Here is an 18,414-nt window from a genome sequence, read left to right on the forward strand (position 1 = left end):
GCAGTTAAGGTGGGGCAGATTTCCTACTCTCCCTTTGTTCCTGCTTCTTTGGCATAGCACCAGGACCCACTGTAGGACATATCCTCCTAGACTGGAGTGTCCGGTTGACTTGTCTCAATTCCCCCACTAGACAGTAAGCTCCTTGAAGGCAGGAGCCATGCCGTGCTTTCGCTTGTGCCTACTTCAGCTTTAAAGAAGTGGTTGACAGACATATCCTTATGAATAAGTGCAGACCTAAAAGGGTAGATGACCCATGATGATGAAAAAAGAGAAAGTGCAGGAGCATGCGTAAGCTGATACAAAGGCACAAATTGCATTGTTGACTGAGTTCCATGTGATTGTATTTCTTCTCCCTTACCCTCATTTGAAAATTAATGAGTTAAAGTAATTCTTAGGATATGAAACAAAACTAAAGACTTTACTTATTAGAACCACACACACTTTTCCAAACAAGAAACATCTGTCACAGTTACTCTGTTATACTTGTTACTCTTTAGGCAATTATAGACCAGTTCTTTAACAATCAGAATATTAAACTCCGTGTGTGTGTCTGTGTGTTTAAGATACTGTCTATAAAGTGTAAAATGAACCCTGTGTTATATATTGCTATTATAATCTGGGTGAAAAGCCAAAAAAAGGAATAATGATCAGTGTGCTTCTGACCTGTTCATAACACATAATCTTGTATTTGATTTGAGTCGTTATAAAAACAGATCTCTGAACGTTTCATTTACTGATATGTTTCAAGTTCCTAGCAATGGCTTAAAACATATTCTGCAAATAAAAAAAGACTATCTTCCCAACCAGTCTATATACACAGACGACTTCTTTTTCTTCTGTTTTCATTTTTGAATTGAGTACATATCCTCCAGTAGTTTGAAAGATAATCTGAAATGGAAAAGTCACATGGTGGCTGAGAAGATTTGTTCCTAAATTAGCAGTGGGTTATATTAGCTTTTTTACTAACGGGGTATTTAGTATGAATTATTTATGGAGGCATGTTGTTTTGCATCTTGGTTATATAAACTGTGTCTTTCTTAGTTACATTTAAACAAATGTAGAAAAATAAAGGCTTAGTCTGCTATTCTCTAAGAAGTACACTGAGTGAGTATTTTGAGATGAACTAGAAAATTCACAAAATCTTTCTTTGGCAGGGCAAATATATGGATATTGAATTTGACTTTAAAGGCGATCCGCTAGGAGGAGTAATAAGTAACTGTGAGTATTTTTCTTGAGTCCTTGTAAAGAAGTTCAGAATACTAAAACATGTATTTATAGTAGAATAGTTTAGATACTTGTGTCTTTGAGGCATAAGAATATGTTTCCTTGCTTTATTTTTAAACTTTAAGCTTTGCATTTCAGATTGTTTTATAATATAATGTAATTTATAAATATTTTTAAAGATCACTTAACATCTTTACCTTGGAAAAACTTTTTAGGAGTTTGCTAAATAAATATTTGCCTTACTATAATCTATAGGTCTTTTTAAAATCCTGTAGGTCTTTAAGGGAATCCTGTATGAAAAAAGATCCTCTAAGGGTTATTTTCTTTAACAAAATGTTTATGATAAAAAAGCAAAATATAAATAATTGGTTTTAAATTAATAACTTTTGGAGTAATATTTATTCAATAAAAGGAGTAGACCTGTACTTCAGTCTTACTTTGAGAAATGTTGCTTCTCTTCCGGTGTATTTAAGTGATTGGAATGTGATACACTTGTTAGGTAAAACAGGTTTTTTTTAACTTTCTTTAGACATGATTTTTGACTGTGGAAGTGAAATATTCTATGTGAAAGGTAAAAGAAACTAAACAACAACAACAAGAAAAACAGTCAGATGAGGTCTGCTCATACTAGCCTAGGTGCAGAGTTTTCTAAAGTGGGTATATGAGCGCCACACGGCGTTTTCAGTGTCTCTGATAAAAATGACAGTGCTGTCAGTGCTTGGGAGCTGTGGCGCCCACGGCACAACCCTGATGTCCCTGCTCCTCTTGACTCATGGTTGATTAGTTTGGAAAATGTAAGATGATGACTCAGGGCTTTGTGCACCCCAGCCACAGTCTAGTTATCCTCTTGAGTCCTCTAGGTTTTTTGAGGACCATAGATCTGAACCTCTTCCTACCCCTGCCTGCCTCACCATCCCATGGTGCTATTGGGATTGTTAGAATGAAAAAAATTATGTTTAGACCTAAAAAAAGAAAGAAAAAAAAAAAGAGTTGACTGAAGTATCCAAAGTGTGCACATTTATTTTTCTTATAACAGTGGCATTTCGTCTTCAAAGGAAATGTTATGCTGAACCCCAAAGATGGTACCGGTGAAATGAGACCTGATCTGGTTGAAGAGGAGATGGGTAGCCCAGAATCCTGGCACTCTCCGATGCCACTGAGATCTTCCTGACTAGCCCTAGCAGAAGAATGCCCTTTGAAAATTATTATTTAGTTAATTTGGTCAAACTATGCAGCTGATGTAAAAAAAAAAATTAAAATCATGATTCAGAGAGTAACCATCTAGGGCTCGAGGTTTCTCACCTTTAAAATGATAGGGTTGAATTGGATGAATTCCATGGTTCTTCCCATTTCCAGCATTCTGTAGTTCTTAAATAATTTAATTTCTGGCTGGGCGCAGTGGCTCACGCCTGTAATCCCAGCACTTTGGGAGGCTGAGGCGGGGGGGATCACCTGAGCTCATCAGTTTGAGACCAGCCTGGTCAACATGTGAAACCCCGTCTCTACCAAAAATACGAAAAATTAGCCAGATGTGATGGCGCATGCCTGTGGTCCCAGCACAGGAGGTTGAGGTAGGAAAATCACTTGAGCCTGGGAGCCGGAGGTTACGGTGAGCCGAGGTTGAGCCACTGTGCTCCAGCCTCAGGTGACAGAGTGAGATCCCATCTGAAAAATAAATAAATAAAGTTTCCATTTTAGTTTGCCCAACTACACACTTTTGTATGCCATGTGTTGGGATTGTCCGTTTTTATAAGAATGTTTAATTATTAGAGAAATGCCTTGAAGAGAAAGTTTTAATATGAATTGAAGTTGAATGGGATAGTGCTACTTAAGTTAAATGATTTCATACACAAAATATGGGAATAAAAGTACTCATGCAAACTATGTATGATATAACCAAAGGTAAATGATTATAACCCCTGCCAAAGTTGTTAGGAAAACTCCTTTTACAGTATATGGCAGCTGATCAGAGCTATCCAGCTAGTGGTGTGCCTCAGTTTTAAGATCACCATTTTAAGGAATGATTAGTATTTAGTCTGAATGATAACTCATGAGTCTTTAGTGCTTTCTTTTTACAAGACAAATTAACTCTAGCTATAAAATTAATAAAACACTTTTAAAAAATGAGAGTAGGTTTAATATTGTTTTCATTACAGAACTTACAGCTGAACATTTTGGAATGATTTAATCAATATTACTCTTGAGGATTTTAGGAAAATAATTCAGGATAACTTTATTATAAGGATAAGAAAACAACTTTGGTTTTAAATTTTGAAGTTTAAGTTCTAAGCACAAATGTCTTGTCCCCTGATTCTTGCAGTATCCGTGGAGAATAAATATTAAACACTCAGTTCTTTTCCAATTAAGAATAATATATCTTCATGAATGGATTTCATATGGTGTTTGTTACCATTTTTTCCCACAGTGAAATTATATTGGAATTTGTGGTAGTGGGAACACCCTGGTATTTAAGAGTATCCTTTGCTTTGGAGAGAAAAGGAGTACATTAGTGGTAAGAGCAGGAAATTTCATCTTGTGTAGAGAACTGACTCATAGGTGGTCATTGGGAGCTGCTGCCTTCTGGCAGAAGGGAGTTTAAAGCAATGGATATACCATCTTGTGTTCTCTCCAAACTAAAGAAGCTAAAAGGTGGCTTCTTGTAGCGTAGAAAAGAAGACAAAATTTGCCATTTTGTAGGAAGTATATTTTGCCTCCTTTTCTAGCAGCTGCCTAGTGAAAGCATAGATTGTCATTGGCAAAAACTCTTACCTTGAAAAAGGCACAGTATCCCTTGAGCCAATTGTGTACCCAGGAAGTGGAAAGGAAAAGAAAGCCCAGTAACTTCTCTCTCTTTTTGTAAAAGAGACAAATTAAGTCTGGAACTCACTTGAAAACTACGTATCCCTAAGGTTAGTGTCTTTAAGAGAGGTATTAAAACAGAAGATGGTAAAACATTTGCTTCAATAGAGAAGATAAAATATAGAAACACATACAAATGTTTAGGTAATGTAAAATGATACTTCTCCTACTTTGTTAAGGTTTGTTGGTCTGATAATATTTATGTTTTTGTATTTGGGGATTTTACATCTGGTGTTGTGAACTGGAAGCTTTTGGAAACCAATTTTTAAAATTAATATCACGGGCATTTGGTGGCAGTTTAGACAGTGGAGAACATATGGTACAAGTTGCAGGGATTCTATCTTCTAAAAGAAGAATAGCACAGAGAAATATACGCTATGAAGAAACTGTTATTTCAGATGTGCATATACCTGAGCGAACTATGGACGAGAGAGGTTGTCTTGTTCACATTACCATGTCAAGAGCCTAGTGTAATACCTGACACAGTAGGTGTGTAAGTGCATATAAAGGCAGGCTCTTTTTTCCTTGTCCATTATTTGGGGCATGCCCATGAGCCTACTTTTGCAACTCTTGTTGGTTTATCATGTGGTTTCCAGTGTCTAAACAAAAGACAGCAAATTACTTCATTCTCTGTGCCTCCATTTCTTCATTTTGAAATGAGAATAACTATAGGACCAATTGCATAGGTTGTCTTGAGGTGTAGCTTAGGTATTAGTATCTAAAGCACTTGTAGTAGTGCCTGGTACATAGTGAACACTCAATAAATATTTGCTTTTTTCAGTATAGTTATTTGTTTGTTGTCTCTAGCCTTTCATCAAATACATGCTCTGTAGGGACAGAGCCTTAGCCTGGTTCATTACTAAATGACCAGCAACTAAAATAGCGTCGAACATAGGCTGGGTACCATGGCTCAACGCCTGTAATCCCAGCACTTTGGGAGGCCAAGGCGGGCAGATCACGAGGCCAGGAGTTCGAGACCAGCCTGACCAACATGGTGAAACCCGACTCTACTAAAAATACAAAAATTAGCTGTACATGGCGGCACGTGCCTGTAATTCCAGCCACTCAAGAGGCTGAGGCAGGAGAATCACTTGAACTTGGGAGGTGGAGGTTGCAGTGAGCCGAAATTGCACCACTGCACTCCAGCCTGGGTGACAGAGCAAGACTCCGTCTCAAAAAAAAAAAAAAATAGTGTTGAACACCTTATATATATTTGTTGGATGAATTAATGATCACAGAAGTAATTATGTACAGTTGAGAGTTTTTTTGAGAAATAAAGCTTCTGCTTTATTAGAAAATTTTGTCTGAGCTGGGCGCGGTGGCTCAAGCCTGTAATCCCAGCACTTTGGGAGGCCGAGACGGGCGGATCACGAGGTCAGGAGATCGAGACCATCCTGGCTAACACTGTGAAACCCCATCTCTACTAAAAAATACAAAAAAAAAAAAAAAAACTAGCCGGGCGAGGTGGCGGGCGCCTGTAGTCTCAGCTACTTGGGAGGCTGAGTCAGGAGAATGGCATAAACCCGGGAGGCGGAGCTTGCAGTGAGCTGAGATCCGGCCACTGCACTTCAGCCCAGGCGACAGAGCCAGACTCCGTCTCAAAAAAAAAAAAAAAAAAATTTTGTCTGAATATTCTGTGCTAATCATTTAAAAATACTTCTAAATAAATACTTTTCCTAAATCCCAGAAAGGCAAACAAAATTATTGGTAGTCAGACTTCTCCTGGTACTGACTTTGTTCAGCTTGACAAAAAAAAAATTCGGCTAATTATGAAGGGAGGCAAACGCTGTGATTGGTCTATGTTCCGGTTATTCTTGCTGTACTGCCTGACAACCCCTGCCCCCTACAACCTCAAACTTAAGAGTACAACAAGTTTGGGTGTTTCACAGTATTATAACTAGGTTTGGAGAGGAAAGTAACATCCTGGCAACCTGTGTTCTAAGAGGGTGAGGAGGAAGCCTGAAGTAGTCTGGGAAAGCATATGGCATGCCACTTCTGCTGTACTCTGTGTAGTCACAGTGGGCAGTAGCTTGCACAGTTTCAGGGGCAGAGACACAGATCATACCTCTCAACAGAAAGAGTGTCAAACAATTTGTAATCATTTTATTTTAGACAGCCACTGTCTGATAGATCGTTTTCAGAAATAGCACAGTAATTTCTCACCCTGTGTCCACATCCTTGATGAGTCCCCTCTCTCATTTACTCAAGGCTTGGCTGGGAGATGTATTTTGATCAATGGAACAGTTAGCAAATACAGCACAACCAGATACTTGAGGATTGTTGATGTATTGGAGTTTGTCCTCTCTTGCTGATCTTGGGAATTTACTATCACCATCATGCAAATGAGCCTGGGTTAGTCTGCTGGACGAGGAGAGACACATGGAATGAACTGCTAGACATAGGAGTGAGGACGTCTTAGCCCAGATGGCTGCCAGCCAGTCTGCCAGCAGACAACCAACCCGTGAGCAAGCCCAGCAGAGATGAGCCAAGTTGGCTCAGGCCGGAAATATCCAGCTGACACTCATGATCATGAGCTAATAAATGGTATTGTTTTAAGCTGCTGAGTTTTGGGTGATTTGTTATGCAGCAAAAACTAATCGATACAGGGGTGTGATTGATAATATATCCTTTCCCTCACCCAGTTTGGAAGCACTTGTCAAATAGGCACAAGAATCAAGCTGGAGAAGAAGTGGCTTTATTACTGTTAAAGGCAAGGTTGAGGAAAGTGTCTTTTGGTTTATCACCCAAGTAGGTGTGTTAGTAGTCCTTTGGCACTTTGGTAGTGAGGCAGTGATTGACAATATTAAGCAACTGCTGGCCTCTCCTTGTGTGCATTGCCCCATCTGTCTTTTAGCACTGAGGAGTAGAGCCAGATGTGTGCACAGTGTAGGGAACCCAGAGAGCTAAGCCCTCTGTGCATGGCCCTTTCTTCTGCAAACCTCACTGCTCAGCAAAGTCTTTTTTCTTGTCCTGAGGAGGAGTGAGTAAGGGGCCAGCAGGCTGCGGGAGTTACTCTAAGGAGATCCTTCCACATGGAAACATAAAGCAAAAGGAAACGGCCACCCTCCTCACAATGGAGATGGAGGATGGAACAGATTACTCTGGATTGCTTTGTTTTTTCACATTTCTTTTGAATTTATGACACAATTGGCTTATACCTTTATGTCCGTCTGTCTCGTGGCACATTGTTTAATCTGTGTGTGTGCTGCATTCATGCCGTTTTGTATGGAACGTGGTTTTACTCTTTTAAATTGTTTGAGATTTACAGCTTTGTTCTTCCTTTTATATCATATATTTGATTTTATTGATGGAAAGTCATCAATAAAAGGCATGAAACTGCCTGTTAGAACGCTTCCTAAAGGAAACTCTGATCAGTTTTCTGGGAATATATGTACTGAGGTGAAATAGAAGACTCCCTGTCTATGGGTCAGTTCTCAGTAGTGAGTGGATATTCCTTAATAAAGTATCTGTTTTTAATCTGCCTTTTTAAGGTCACAAATCAAAAACTAAGTCAATACATTGCCTAATTTCTAATACATACAAGGCTGAGCCTTTTGTTTTTTTTTTTTTTTTTTTTTTTTTTTTTTAGTTTTGAGTTTTAAAGCTCCTGAAGAAGACAGAAATAGTCAATCATTGTTTGTGAAGTATCTGTAGCAATACAACTGAAATACTAAAATTTCAAAAGAGCAGTGCTGTGACTTCGTAATGGGTTCCTTTATATGAAAGTAGATGCTTTCCCTTTATCTCAGTTTTACTTTGTTGTTCTTTTTACAAAATACGTTTGTCATGAAGAAAGACTATTTATCATGAAATGAGACTATATACAAATATTGAAGAAGCCAGATGTTGAAATATATCTAAATTAACCTCAGATTAATTAATTAATTCATTAATCTGTGTTTATTAGGGTAGTAAATCAAGATAGTAAGGACCAGATATTTCATTACTTTTATTTCAGGATTGGGTCTAGAATTTTAGATTCAGATACATTCATGAACAAATTTTCAATTATTAGATGAACATTAAATTTGCATCAGAAAACAATCTGTTGTCAAAATACATATATTCTATATGTATATAACAAAATCCTAATAAAAAACAGTAATTAGGTATATAATAAGCTACGTTTTTCTTAGTGCTTTAGAGCCCAAGTTAATTTTTCCTGTACAAACACTGGAAACCCTTTCAGAACTTTAATGCAATATGTCTAGCTATCTTTAATGCTGATTTTATAACTTCAGGATACTGACTTTTGAGTGAAAACTTTGAAGTTGATTTCTTAAAATGCTGCAAAGTGCGGTGGAAGTGGGGGAAGAATTGTAATGTCATGGCATGCTAGATGCTTTAGATCCCTCAAAGCAAACCTGCAAATAGATAGAGAATCATGTGAGACCACGGCTGTCGGAGCCCTGAGGTCGATGTTCATATCTTTTTTCATTTACTATAGTATACATACAAAGTGAATGAATGATTTGGAAGAAGACATTTGCCCCATTTTTTTAATCTTTAAGATTTGTCGTGAGTGAACCTTCCTAGTTGTCAATCTTGAGGGTTATGTTGTCTGTTTTCAGAAAAAGTATAGAATAGATTTTAGAATATATATCCCAATAAGTAAGTAAACATAAGTTCATAATCAGAATTTTCCGCTGAAACTACCATCCGTTATGCCCATTCCTTCACTGGTTGTTTGGTACTTTTTCTTCGGGAGTGATTAAGACAAGAGGAAAAAGGTAGATAAATTATAGTTGCTTAGATCACGGGCACATGCTTGTTGTTTAATGTATCCTTTTGCTTTACTGAGGAGGCATAAATTCACTGCAAGAACCTAAATGCCGCTGAGATGCTTTTTTCATAATATTCGTCTTGGAGCAACTGGAGAGGAGGCACAGGGTCTCTGTAGTCATCAGTTTGAGTGATAGTCTTTCAATCAGGCTTTCATTCTCTTTCTCACTTCACAAGACAAAGCTGATTTTTTTCATAATTAGCCTTAATCAAGAATTTGGACCACTTCTTTTTCCAGGAGAGGACAGTATACATAAAATAATGAAGCTTTTATCATACTATCTAACCCTTTCTCTGTTACATCCCAAAGTATGTGATGTGATTTTTTTTTCCTTCTCAACCAATACATGTCTTTTTATTTATTTGTCTGTTAAAAAAAACTTCATTCTCCAGCAGGTACAGTCTTAGACTATTTCTTTTACACCTTGTGCCTTGGGGAGGCTGTCTCTGACACGCACAGGCACTATACGTGTTGTGGACCAGCTGGTAATGAGTCGAACTAGGAAAGCCCCTACATGACGGCCAGGCTCCGTGTTGATAGGCAGCGGCAGTGCAGTAGGGCAGGGGGTCAGGTTCTGATTTGTTATTTCTTTGTCCCTGCCCCCTTAACTTCCCCATTAGAGTGGCTTAATATGTTTATCTCTTTCCTTAAAATGGAAATTTATGCTAAATTTAATATAAACTTAAACTCGTATCTTGTGAGGAGGATGTAGCTGCATTAGAATATGTAGAATATCTCTTCTGTACTGAATATCCAGTGTCTAATAATAACTCTTCTTTACTAAATCTTGCTAGCAGAGGCTCAACTGGTGGTGGTAGAAGTACACCTAAGGCAGAAGAGAAGGCTGTGCAAAAGTTCTGCTTTGACTTAATTCAGGGGCACATTTAAGTAAATTAAAATAGTCAGGTGGTGAATCCCTATAGTGAATTTATGTTCTCTACTTTGAGTAATTATTTGGTATGGCTTCAAGCTGTTAGATTATGTTGGTGCATGCACATTTAGGGGAAGAAAACCAATAAGGAATGGTCTTAAGCACGAGTAAATTATTCGGGGGCAAACATTTTCCCTGATTACTTTTCTACCTGGAAGCTTGTGACTTACGAGAAAAGTCATAAAGAAACTGAAATTGGAGGCTCTAGGGTAATAGAGTAAGCATTTTAAGTGGTAAAACCTTCAGCTGCTTTGTAATAAAAGATTCCTCATCTTGTGATTGAGTTGCTTAGGTGAATTCATGTATTTATACAAAGTACAGCATTTCCAAGTGTTTAAGGACATAGCTTTTTCTTTTTTGGCTGGAAAATTGTAAAGACTGTAAGCATGATCCCTAGTCACCCAGAGCTTTGAATTCTGGCTCTATTGCTTTTACCAAGAGTGGGATGCGAGCCTCATTTTCTTATCTGTAAAATAGGGGTTATAAAAACCAACCTCAGGGAAGGTGTTCAGGGTTGAATATGATAGTATCATGTTTCACATTTGAATATGAGAGTAATCACTGATGATTTCAGTGTGCGCAGTTCACAAAGTACATTTGGCCAGCATTCCTTTTCACATCGCACACAAGTGAATATTATTCTTTAACTTGGTAGTTGTTATCTGCTGAATCTTATAGCCATTGCCATTTCTGCACTCTGCAATGTCTATGAGCATTTATTCAAAAGGTGTCAAACACTAGACTGGCCAGTGTGTTGCTGTTGCACAGTGTAGTGTTATCATGGGCTTTTTGAAGGTGTTATTTCATGTCTTGACCTACTACAGTTTGCTTTTGTAATGTGATTATGGTTTTTTGTTTGTTTGTTCGTTTATTTGTTTGTTTGAGACAGAGTCTCGCTGTGTCGCCCAGGCTGGAGTGCAGTGGGGCAATCTCGGCTCACTGAAAGCTCTGCCTTCTGAGTACACGCCATTCTCCTGCCTCAGCCTCCCAAGTAGCTGGGACTACAGGTGCCTGCCACTGCACCTGGCTAATTTTTTGTATTTTTAGTAGAGACGGGGTATCACTGTGTTAGCCAGGATGGTCTCGATCTCCTAACCTTGTGATCCGCCTACCTCGGCCTCCCAAAGTGCTGGGATTACAGGCGTGAGGCACCGCGCCCAGCCCCCCGTAATGTGATTGTGGAAGTGCTGCTAAACAATAGCTTGTCATCATTACAAGGTGCCACTGTAAGGTGAGAGACAGCAGCTCACCTTGTCCTCACTCACAAAGGCCTTGGCATCTCACTGTGAAGAGAGCTGCTGCTGTTGGTTTGGGTGGCAAGAGCAGCCAGGAACATGTGTGACTTTTGTAGGCCAAGTGGAAGGTCAGCATGTGTCCAGCTGGTGCCAGGCTTCTTCCCAAATCGCTGGCACATGGTGCGTTAGCAGTAGATGACCTGTTTGAAGGAATTTGTGCATGAATGGATGAAGTCAAATGTAGCGTTTATATTTTTTATGTAATCAAGCCACTTTCTTCTAAACTGGAGGAATTTCCTATAAAAATTAGCTTTTCAATGAAGAATGTGCCCATGCCCTGTGGGTTTTTTCTTCTGAAACTGTTACAGGATCCCACAGAAGCTCAGTCACACGATAAGTAAAATCGTACTACATCTTTAACATTGTGTATTTAGTCTATCTTCTGCTTTGCACGTCAGTTTTTACGTATTAATTGAAACATTCCATTTTCTAGAGATGGTAATTATTACACAATCCTTTTTTTCCCTAAGTTATATCCCACTTGTACTTTTCAACCTTTGGGGTTTTTTTGTGTTGTTTTCATGTTTTCTAAATATGAAGGCTTCATTATTTTCCATCTATGATTTAAGGACACTGGCAGTCTTCCAAGTCATATGAGAGCCGGAGAACATGAAAAATCTGCAGCATCCTGCGCCTAATAATTTTTGTACTTACATATTTTTGTTCTTTTTCAGTTGGCTTAATTTTTATGCTTTCTTACGCTGCATCTCTTTATTCTTACAATCTTACGTATTTGGAGCGCCCTAGGACTTCTCATTCATCAAATATATACCCTTTCACTCTACCTAAACTCCTCCATAAATGCTGGTGTAGGTTCCAGAAATATGAATTAAAAAGTTGAATGATCATTACTAGATTAAATGGCACATCATTCTCTCCCTTACCAAGCATTTTTCGTGATGTTTTAGATTGCAGCCTGATTGGGGGGACGTCAAATTTGTGTGTTCTCTAGAATTAGTGCTCAGTGATGACGTTACTAATTTGGAATTTTGTAGTTGAAGTTTGCCTTTGCCCACAGCCTTTTGTATCACTAGTCAGTGATAAGCAGGGCTCCAGGCAAGAATATCCTCTTCCATTGTACTTTGCTTCGTGCTGTATACTGCCATAGTGATTCCTTTCTCGTCCCTCCCTTCCTTCCTCCTTCCCCATTTGAAAATTTGGTAAAACCTCAGATTTATGGGTTGAAAATTATCTGGAGTCAGTGAAAATATAATATCAAATGACACCAAATCAATGAGAACCATCTTTCTCTAAGACTTCAAGATATCCACAAACTGTACTTTGCATCTCCCAGGTAGTGGGCCATGTGAGTGCAAGAGTCCTGATTTCAAATCCTAGTTCCACAGGTTGCCAGCTGAGTTATGTAAACTCCTGAACGATCAGTGTTTTCAGCTGTAGAATGATACCTTATAAAATGGTTGGGAGGATTCAGTGGGATACTATCTGTAAAGCAGTTAGCACATGATAAAGATCTCAAAGTGTTAACTAATTTTTTATTATAATTACTAGGTAGACTCATAATTGAATGGCTGTATTTCATTGCTTACATTTGTAATGTTACATTTTCAGGAATTTAATGTCATCATAAAAAATCAAGAGCATTATTAAAATAAAAATGATATTATCTTAATCAGTGTGTTGAATGTAACTTATTTATATATTCATTATTTAAAAAGAATGTGACCTGTGTAGGATTTTCATTAGGTGAAAATGAAACTCAATGTGATTTTCATTAGAGTTGTGCTTCTTCCTGAAGGTAGAACTGAAAATATAGCTTCCTTTATTATTTCATTTTATTAATGCATAATAGAAAGTGAAAAAGAAAGTGAGAAGGAAAAAAAGCATGATGGATTTGAAGGTGAAACAAATGCAATACTATGATTTAACTCTTCTCTTTAGATCTTTTAGAGAAATCTCGGGTTGTTAAACAGCCAAGAGGTGAAAGAAACTTCCATGTGTTCTATCAACTGCTCTCTGGTGCCTCTGAAGAGCTCCTCAGTAAGTCTCTGTTTCTGTGTGTTGTTGTTGTTGTTGTTGGAGCTGGGAGTCTCACTATGTTGCCCAGGCAGATCTCTAATTCCTGAGCTCAAGTGATCCTCCTGCCTTGGCCTCCCGGAGTGCTAGGATTACAGGCCTCGTGCCTGAATTGTTTCTGTGTTTTAATTTTCAGTGTCACAGCACTTTCTGACGCATTCTCTTTAAAACATACTCCCTATGCTTTGCCCCTTCCTTCTCAAGAATTTTCCATGATTCTAGTTGAAGTGAAGAACATGGTGTGTTTGCTTCTACCACACCCCAGGGTATGTGTAATGTTCCTGTACCTCACCAGATACTGTGCCATACATCTCCGTTGTGTTGAGGACTGTGCAGATGATTCAGTCGACACAAGTGGGATTTCAGCAGCTAGAACTACCTCAGTCTGGACTTGGCCAAAGCCAATTAGTAGGGCAGGGACTGATCATACATTTAAAACATAAAATGGAAGAATATGTTTTTTCTCTTTGGGGAGAGAAAATTATCAGCGTTCTAATTACTTGAGTACAATTATATAAAAACAAATTGTTAGGCGAATATTTAAAAATAGTGGAGAAGACATTTTGCAGTTGATACAAGAGATAAAAATCTGGCCTTTGGAATTTTAGAGAATTAGCATAATTCCACAAAGATACTATCTAATAGCCAATAGCTAAATGATGAAAAGTAGTGAACAAATAGTTCAAACAAGAAGAGCTATGAAAAGTCAATACCACTTAGGAAAAGTCATCTTCACTAATAATCAACAAATGCAAATTAAAACAGCCCTGAAGTATCTACTGTGCATGTATTATAAGGATCAAGCTAGCAGAGTTGTCACTGATCTGCTTGGAGCTTGTGGGTGTTACTTCAAAGCGAGGACCTCTTACAATTAGAGGCTGCCATCCAGTCACACCACTTTTTGGACTATATTCGAACAAAATAATTCAAATGAATCCAAAAAGCAATTGGTATGAAGACATTTATCACTGGCCTATATTTATTATTATAAACTAGAGAGAACCCAAATATCCAATGGTGAAGGAATCACCAGGCAGACATCATATGTTATAATGAAATAATACATTGAAGATATTTTTTATTATAAAAACTTGAAAGAGACTTATCTAGATAAGTGTAAAACAAAGTGTGCTATCACAGTGATAAAAGTCATTTTAAGAATATGCTGTTACTGATATTTGGGTATAATTTTTGTTCTTTTGATTCAGTACTTAATCCCAAAGCCATTTTACCGATGTGAACAAGATATCAAAGGGAATGAGATATTAAAGATTGGATTTATTGAAGCAACTTAACAACTTGTGTCTTTGATTCAATAGATAAACTTAAGCTTGAGAGGGATTTCAGCAAATATAACTACCTGAGTCTGGATTCGGCCAAAGTGAATGGAGTGGATGATGCAGCAAATTTTAGAACCGTGCGGGTAAGATGTAGTACTTTCATCAAGCTTTAAACTGCATGCCACTGCATTGCTCAGCGGGAACTGGTAACAATTCTGAGTTTTCTTTAAAGTGTAGCTCATTCTCCCTAAGGTTTTAGAATTATACAAGAATTCTATTTTTGTTACTTTGATTTTTTTACTAGCTCAAAAATCACACAAGATTGTGAAGGCCATGCTTTTATTAGAGCGTGTGATTTTACCATTTATCATAAGGAGCTTTCTTATTATGTTATCCTAGGGTTTGACTCCTTTAAGGTTATTTTTAAATTCCAAATGTTTTTTATGGCAAAAGTTAATTTCCAACTGCCTTTGGATCATGTTAAATCAAAACTATTTTTGAGACAGAAAAAAATCTCATTTTTATACACTTTTAGAAACTCATATATAAACCAGAGCGATTAGCATTCCACATTCATTAGAAAAGATGATTTTAAATAACACTATACTCTGTTTTCTGTCTTAATGTGTGATACACTAGACATGATGTGGTAACTGGGATTTACTTGCAAATGAGACAGCTGTGGTGATGGGGAAAGGGGAGAGTAGGATGAATTATAGATAAAACAAAATTGGCATCTGTTAATTGTTGAGGGTGAGTGAAAGGACATGTGGGTTCTTTCCCTGCTCTCTCTACTTTTGTGTATGTTTGACAACAATAACAAAACCTTGCATTACTCCCATTGCTATGTAGCCTAGCCATTTTTAAAAAGCCAGCTGTTCTCAAAAAGAAAGTATCTCTTAGAGTATGTCATTTTAGAAAACTATATAAACATCTTCATATGGAAGCAATAGTCTGTTGATCCCTGGACATGATTTTGTTTAAACCTTGAGTCCAAGACCGGTTTTAGAACCACTTTACTTGGCACGTAATTAGCACTCCGTAAAAATTTATGAATGAACAGATGCCTCCTGTTACCCAGTATCTTGGGCTGGGCACTTCACCTTTGCAACCCACAGTTTTTCTGATATGTAAAATGAATGAGGAGCTTTTCTTTGTATGGAGTTGTGCAAGTTGGTTTTGTTGCTAGTAGCAAAACCTCAGTGTAAAAAAAACAACATATATACAAACTGAGCTGCTGTGGTTGAAGTGGAGGTGGACACCCAAGGCTCTGCTCTCAGCCTCCTGTTTCTTCTGTCTTCCTCTTTACATGCCCTCCCAACCCCCACCACAGCACCAGAGGTCCCCCAGGGTTCCTCGAATCACAGTTGGAAACCACTGAACTCGATATAGCTTTGTCTTTTATGAGGTTTTTCCCCCAGAAATAAATCTGTAATATGATTCATTTAAAAAAAAAGAAAAGAACAGAAAAGAAAAGAACTATGGGAAAAAAATACTTGCTTTTTTTTTCTCTCCCCAGAATGCCATGCAGATTGTGGGCTTTATGGATCATGAAGCTGAGTCTGTCTTGGCGGTGGTGGCAGCGGTGTTGAAACTGGGGAACATTGAGTTCAAGCCTGAATCTCGAGTGAATGGTCTAGATGAAAGCAAAATCAAAGATAAAAATGGTACATCCGCGGAGAATCAACTTTGTTTAGGAAACTTGCTTTGAACTTCTGCCCAGTTTTTAATGTAGAAAGTAAAACTTCTGCTTTGCATTGGTGTGAGAAAGCTTTCTAATGAAACTGAGCAGAAATAGAACTATGGCTAAGCTTTGTTTTTTGATGTATACATTTTATACTGATCTGTTTGATTATGATTTAGAAGGAACATCCTAAGCCTTCAAAATTATTATTAGCAGCACATGTACAGTCACTTTTTGTGTCCATCCCCCACCTTCCCACAGAGTTAAAAGAAATTTGTGAATTGACCGGCATTGATCAATCAGTTCTAGAACGAGCATTCAGTTTCCGAACAGTTGAAGCCAAACAGGAGAAAGTTTCAACTACACTGAATGTGGCTCAGGTGGGTGAAACATAATGTACAGAAGAAAGTTTCTTAAAAGTCTGTGCTATTTTCATATAAGTATAAACAAAGATTTTAGTTTACAGGCTATTATCTCAATCGTTGTACTATGTTCCAGGCATTGGCAACAGAGCAGTAAACTAAACAGATAAGGATCCCTCCCCTCATGGAGCTTAAAATTCTGGTAGAGGGAATTAGATAATAATCAGTAGACATAAGAAATAAGTGCTGTAGCAAACTAGCCCATGGTAAGATCAGTGAGCTCCCTGGGCCAGGGAAGGAGACTCGAAGTGAGGTGGGAGATGACTGGAGGGTTTTGAGCAGAACAGTGGCATGACTGCCTTGTATTTCAAAGGGTCACTCTGGCTGTGATGTGGAGAGCAGAGGGTCGGGGAAAAAGGAGTGAAAGCGAGGGACCTTCAAGGAGATGTGCACTAACCCAGAGAAGATGGTGGCTTGAACCAGGTAGTTGCAGTGGAGTCAGTGAGACGTGGTCACACTGTGGATGTTATTTGAGGGTAGAGGCAACAGGACTTGCTGGTGCTAGCTGGTTTAAGAGAAAGAACAATCAAGGGTGATTTAATGTTTTGGCCCAAGCAACTGGAAACATGGAGTTGTCATTTACTGATTTGGAGGAGACAGCGGGAGAAGACAGTTTTGTGATCAAGTGGCCGAATTGGCCTCCCTGCCTTACTTCTTGAACCCCCTCTACCCTTGATATTGGGGCCAGTGAAGTCGTTAGTCTTTCTAAGACACAAATCTGAGCTGCTGCCTTCTCTCCGTTTGCTTCAGGTTAAGTGGGTGGATGTTTGGGTGGTTGCATGCCTGTGTACATACGTGTATACCCAGGCAGCTTCTGCAGCCCTTTCACTAAAACCCTTTGTGCTATGGCTTACACATTTTCCCACCAGTCAATGACTCAGACTGGAATTAAATTACTAACTTAGGACTTCCACTCAGGCCCACTTTGTCCAACTGTATTCCTTGTTGTCTCATCCTCCTCATAACTATCCATAAAGCCTCCTTATATAAATAGTAGGGTGGAGCCAGGCTTGCTCTCTGTTGCTGAACCAGCCTTTCCTACTATAATGCAAGAATGCCTTTGTGTCCTTAGCTTTCAACATTGATATCTTATTTTAGGTGAGTTATTTTGGCTGTGGCAAATATCATAACTTTATATATATGGAAATTTGGTTTGTAGCAATCCTTTGCTAGCTATAGCCATTGCCTGTCCTTCCTCCTAAATTACTGCTTTTGCTGTCGTATCTGTCTAAGTCATCCTCACTAATTCACAGTCAGATACGGAGTAGCTTACTTAATTAAGAAAATGCTGCTGAGAGCCTGTACAGCACAAGCTCACACATAGGCCATGAGTAGGGAAGTAAGGGATTAGGGAAGACCTCATGGAGACAATCAAAGGATTTAGATGTGTGAAGTATGGCTGAAAGGGCATATCAAAAAGAAAACATTGAGAAAAGCCAGGTTTGAGAACCTGGATTGATCAGGCTTGGCTACAGCTGTAGCTATGTGAAGGGAGTCAGAGCAATGTGGCTGGAAAGGTGAAGTCTGCAGTCAGAGTGGCAAATCTGCAACAGTAATTCTTAAACTTGAACGTGCATCAAAATCACCTGGTGGTTTTGCAGACCTCACCCCCAGTGTTTGATTCAGTGGGTCTGGGGTAGGACTGAGGAATTTGCATTTCTTATAAATTCAGAGGTGACACTGCTGTTGCTGCTGCTGCTGCTACTTCTGCTGCTGCTTCTGCTGCTGCTGCTGGTCCAGGATCACATTTTGAGAGCCACCGAGTTTGGACATTTTCAATAGCCAGAGTGGGAATTGTTAAGTCTGTAAGGAAGCCATGAAAAAGCCTGTATTGTTTAAGAAGACCCTTTAGGAATATGTATATTTTGGGTCTTTTTAAAATTGTGTGTTTTACTCTTGCTT

The 18,414-nt window shown here is 38.5% G+C and overlaps 1 protein-coding gene across 11 annotated transcripts in view; it reads left to right on the top strand.

The window, feature by feature from the left end:
• The window catches only part of MYO1B (myosin IB), a 181,348-nt gene that overhangs the window by 104,785 nt on the left and 58,149 nt on the right, over positions 1-18,414 (top strand). For all 11 annotated transcript variants that reach the window (XM_003907741.5, XM_021924386.2, XM_021924385.2 and 8 more), the window contains 5 exons: positions 1,155-1,218; positions 12,992-13,090; positions 14,446-14,549; positions 15,926-16,073; positions 16,352-16,470. In XM_003907741.5, the coding sequence (XP_003907790.1) occupies positions 1,155-1,218; positions 12,992-13,090; positions 14,446-14,549; positions 15,926-16,073; positions 16,352-16,470 (534 nt within the window). The remainder of the gene's footprint in view (positions 1-1,154; positions 1,219-12,991; positions 13,091-14,445; positions 14,550-15,925; positions 16,074-16,351; positions 16,471-18,414) is intronic.

This window comes from Papio anubis, chromosome 10 (genome assembly GCF_008728515.1).
Source record: "Papio anubis isolate 15944 chromosome 10, Panubis1.0, whole genome shotgun sequence".
NCBI lineage: Eukaryota > Metazoa > Chordata > Mammalia > Primates > Cercopithecidae > Papio > Papio anubis.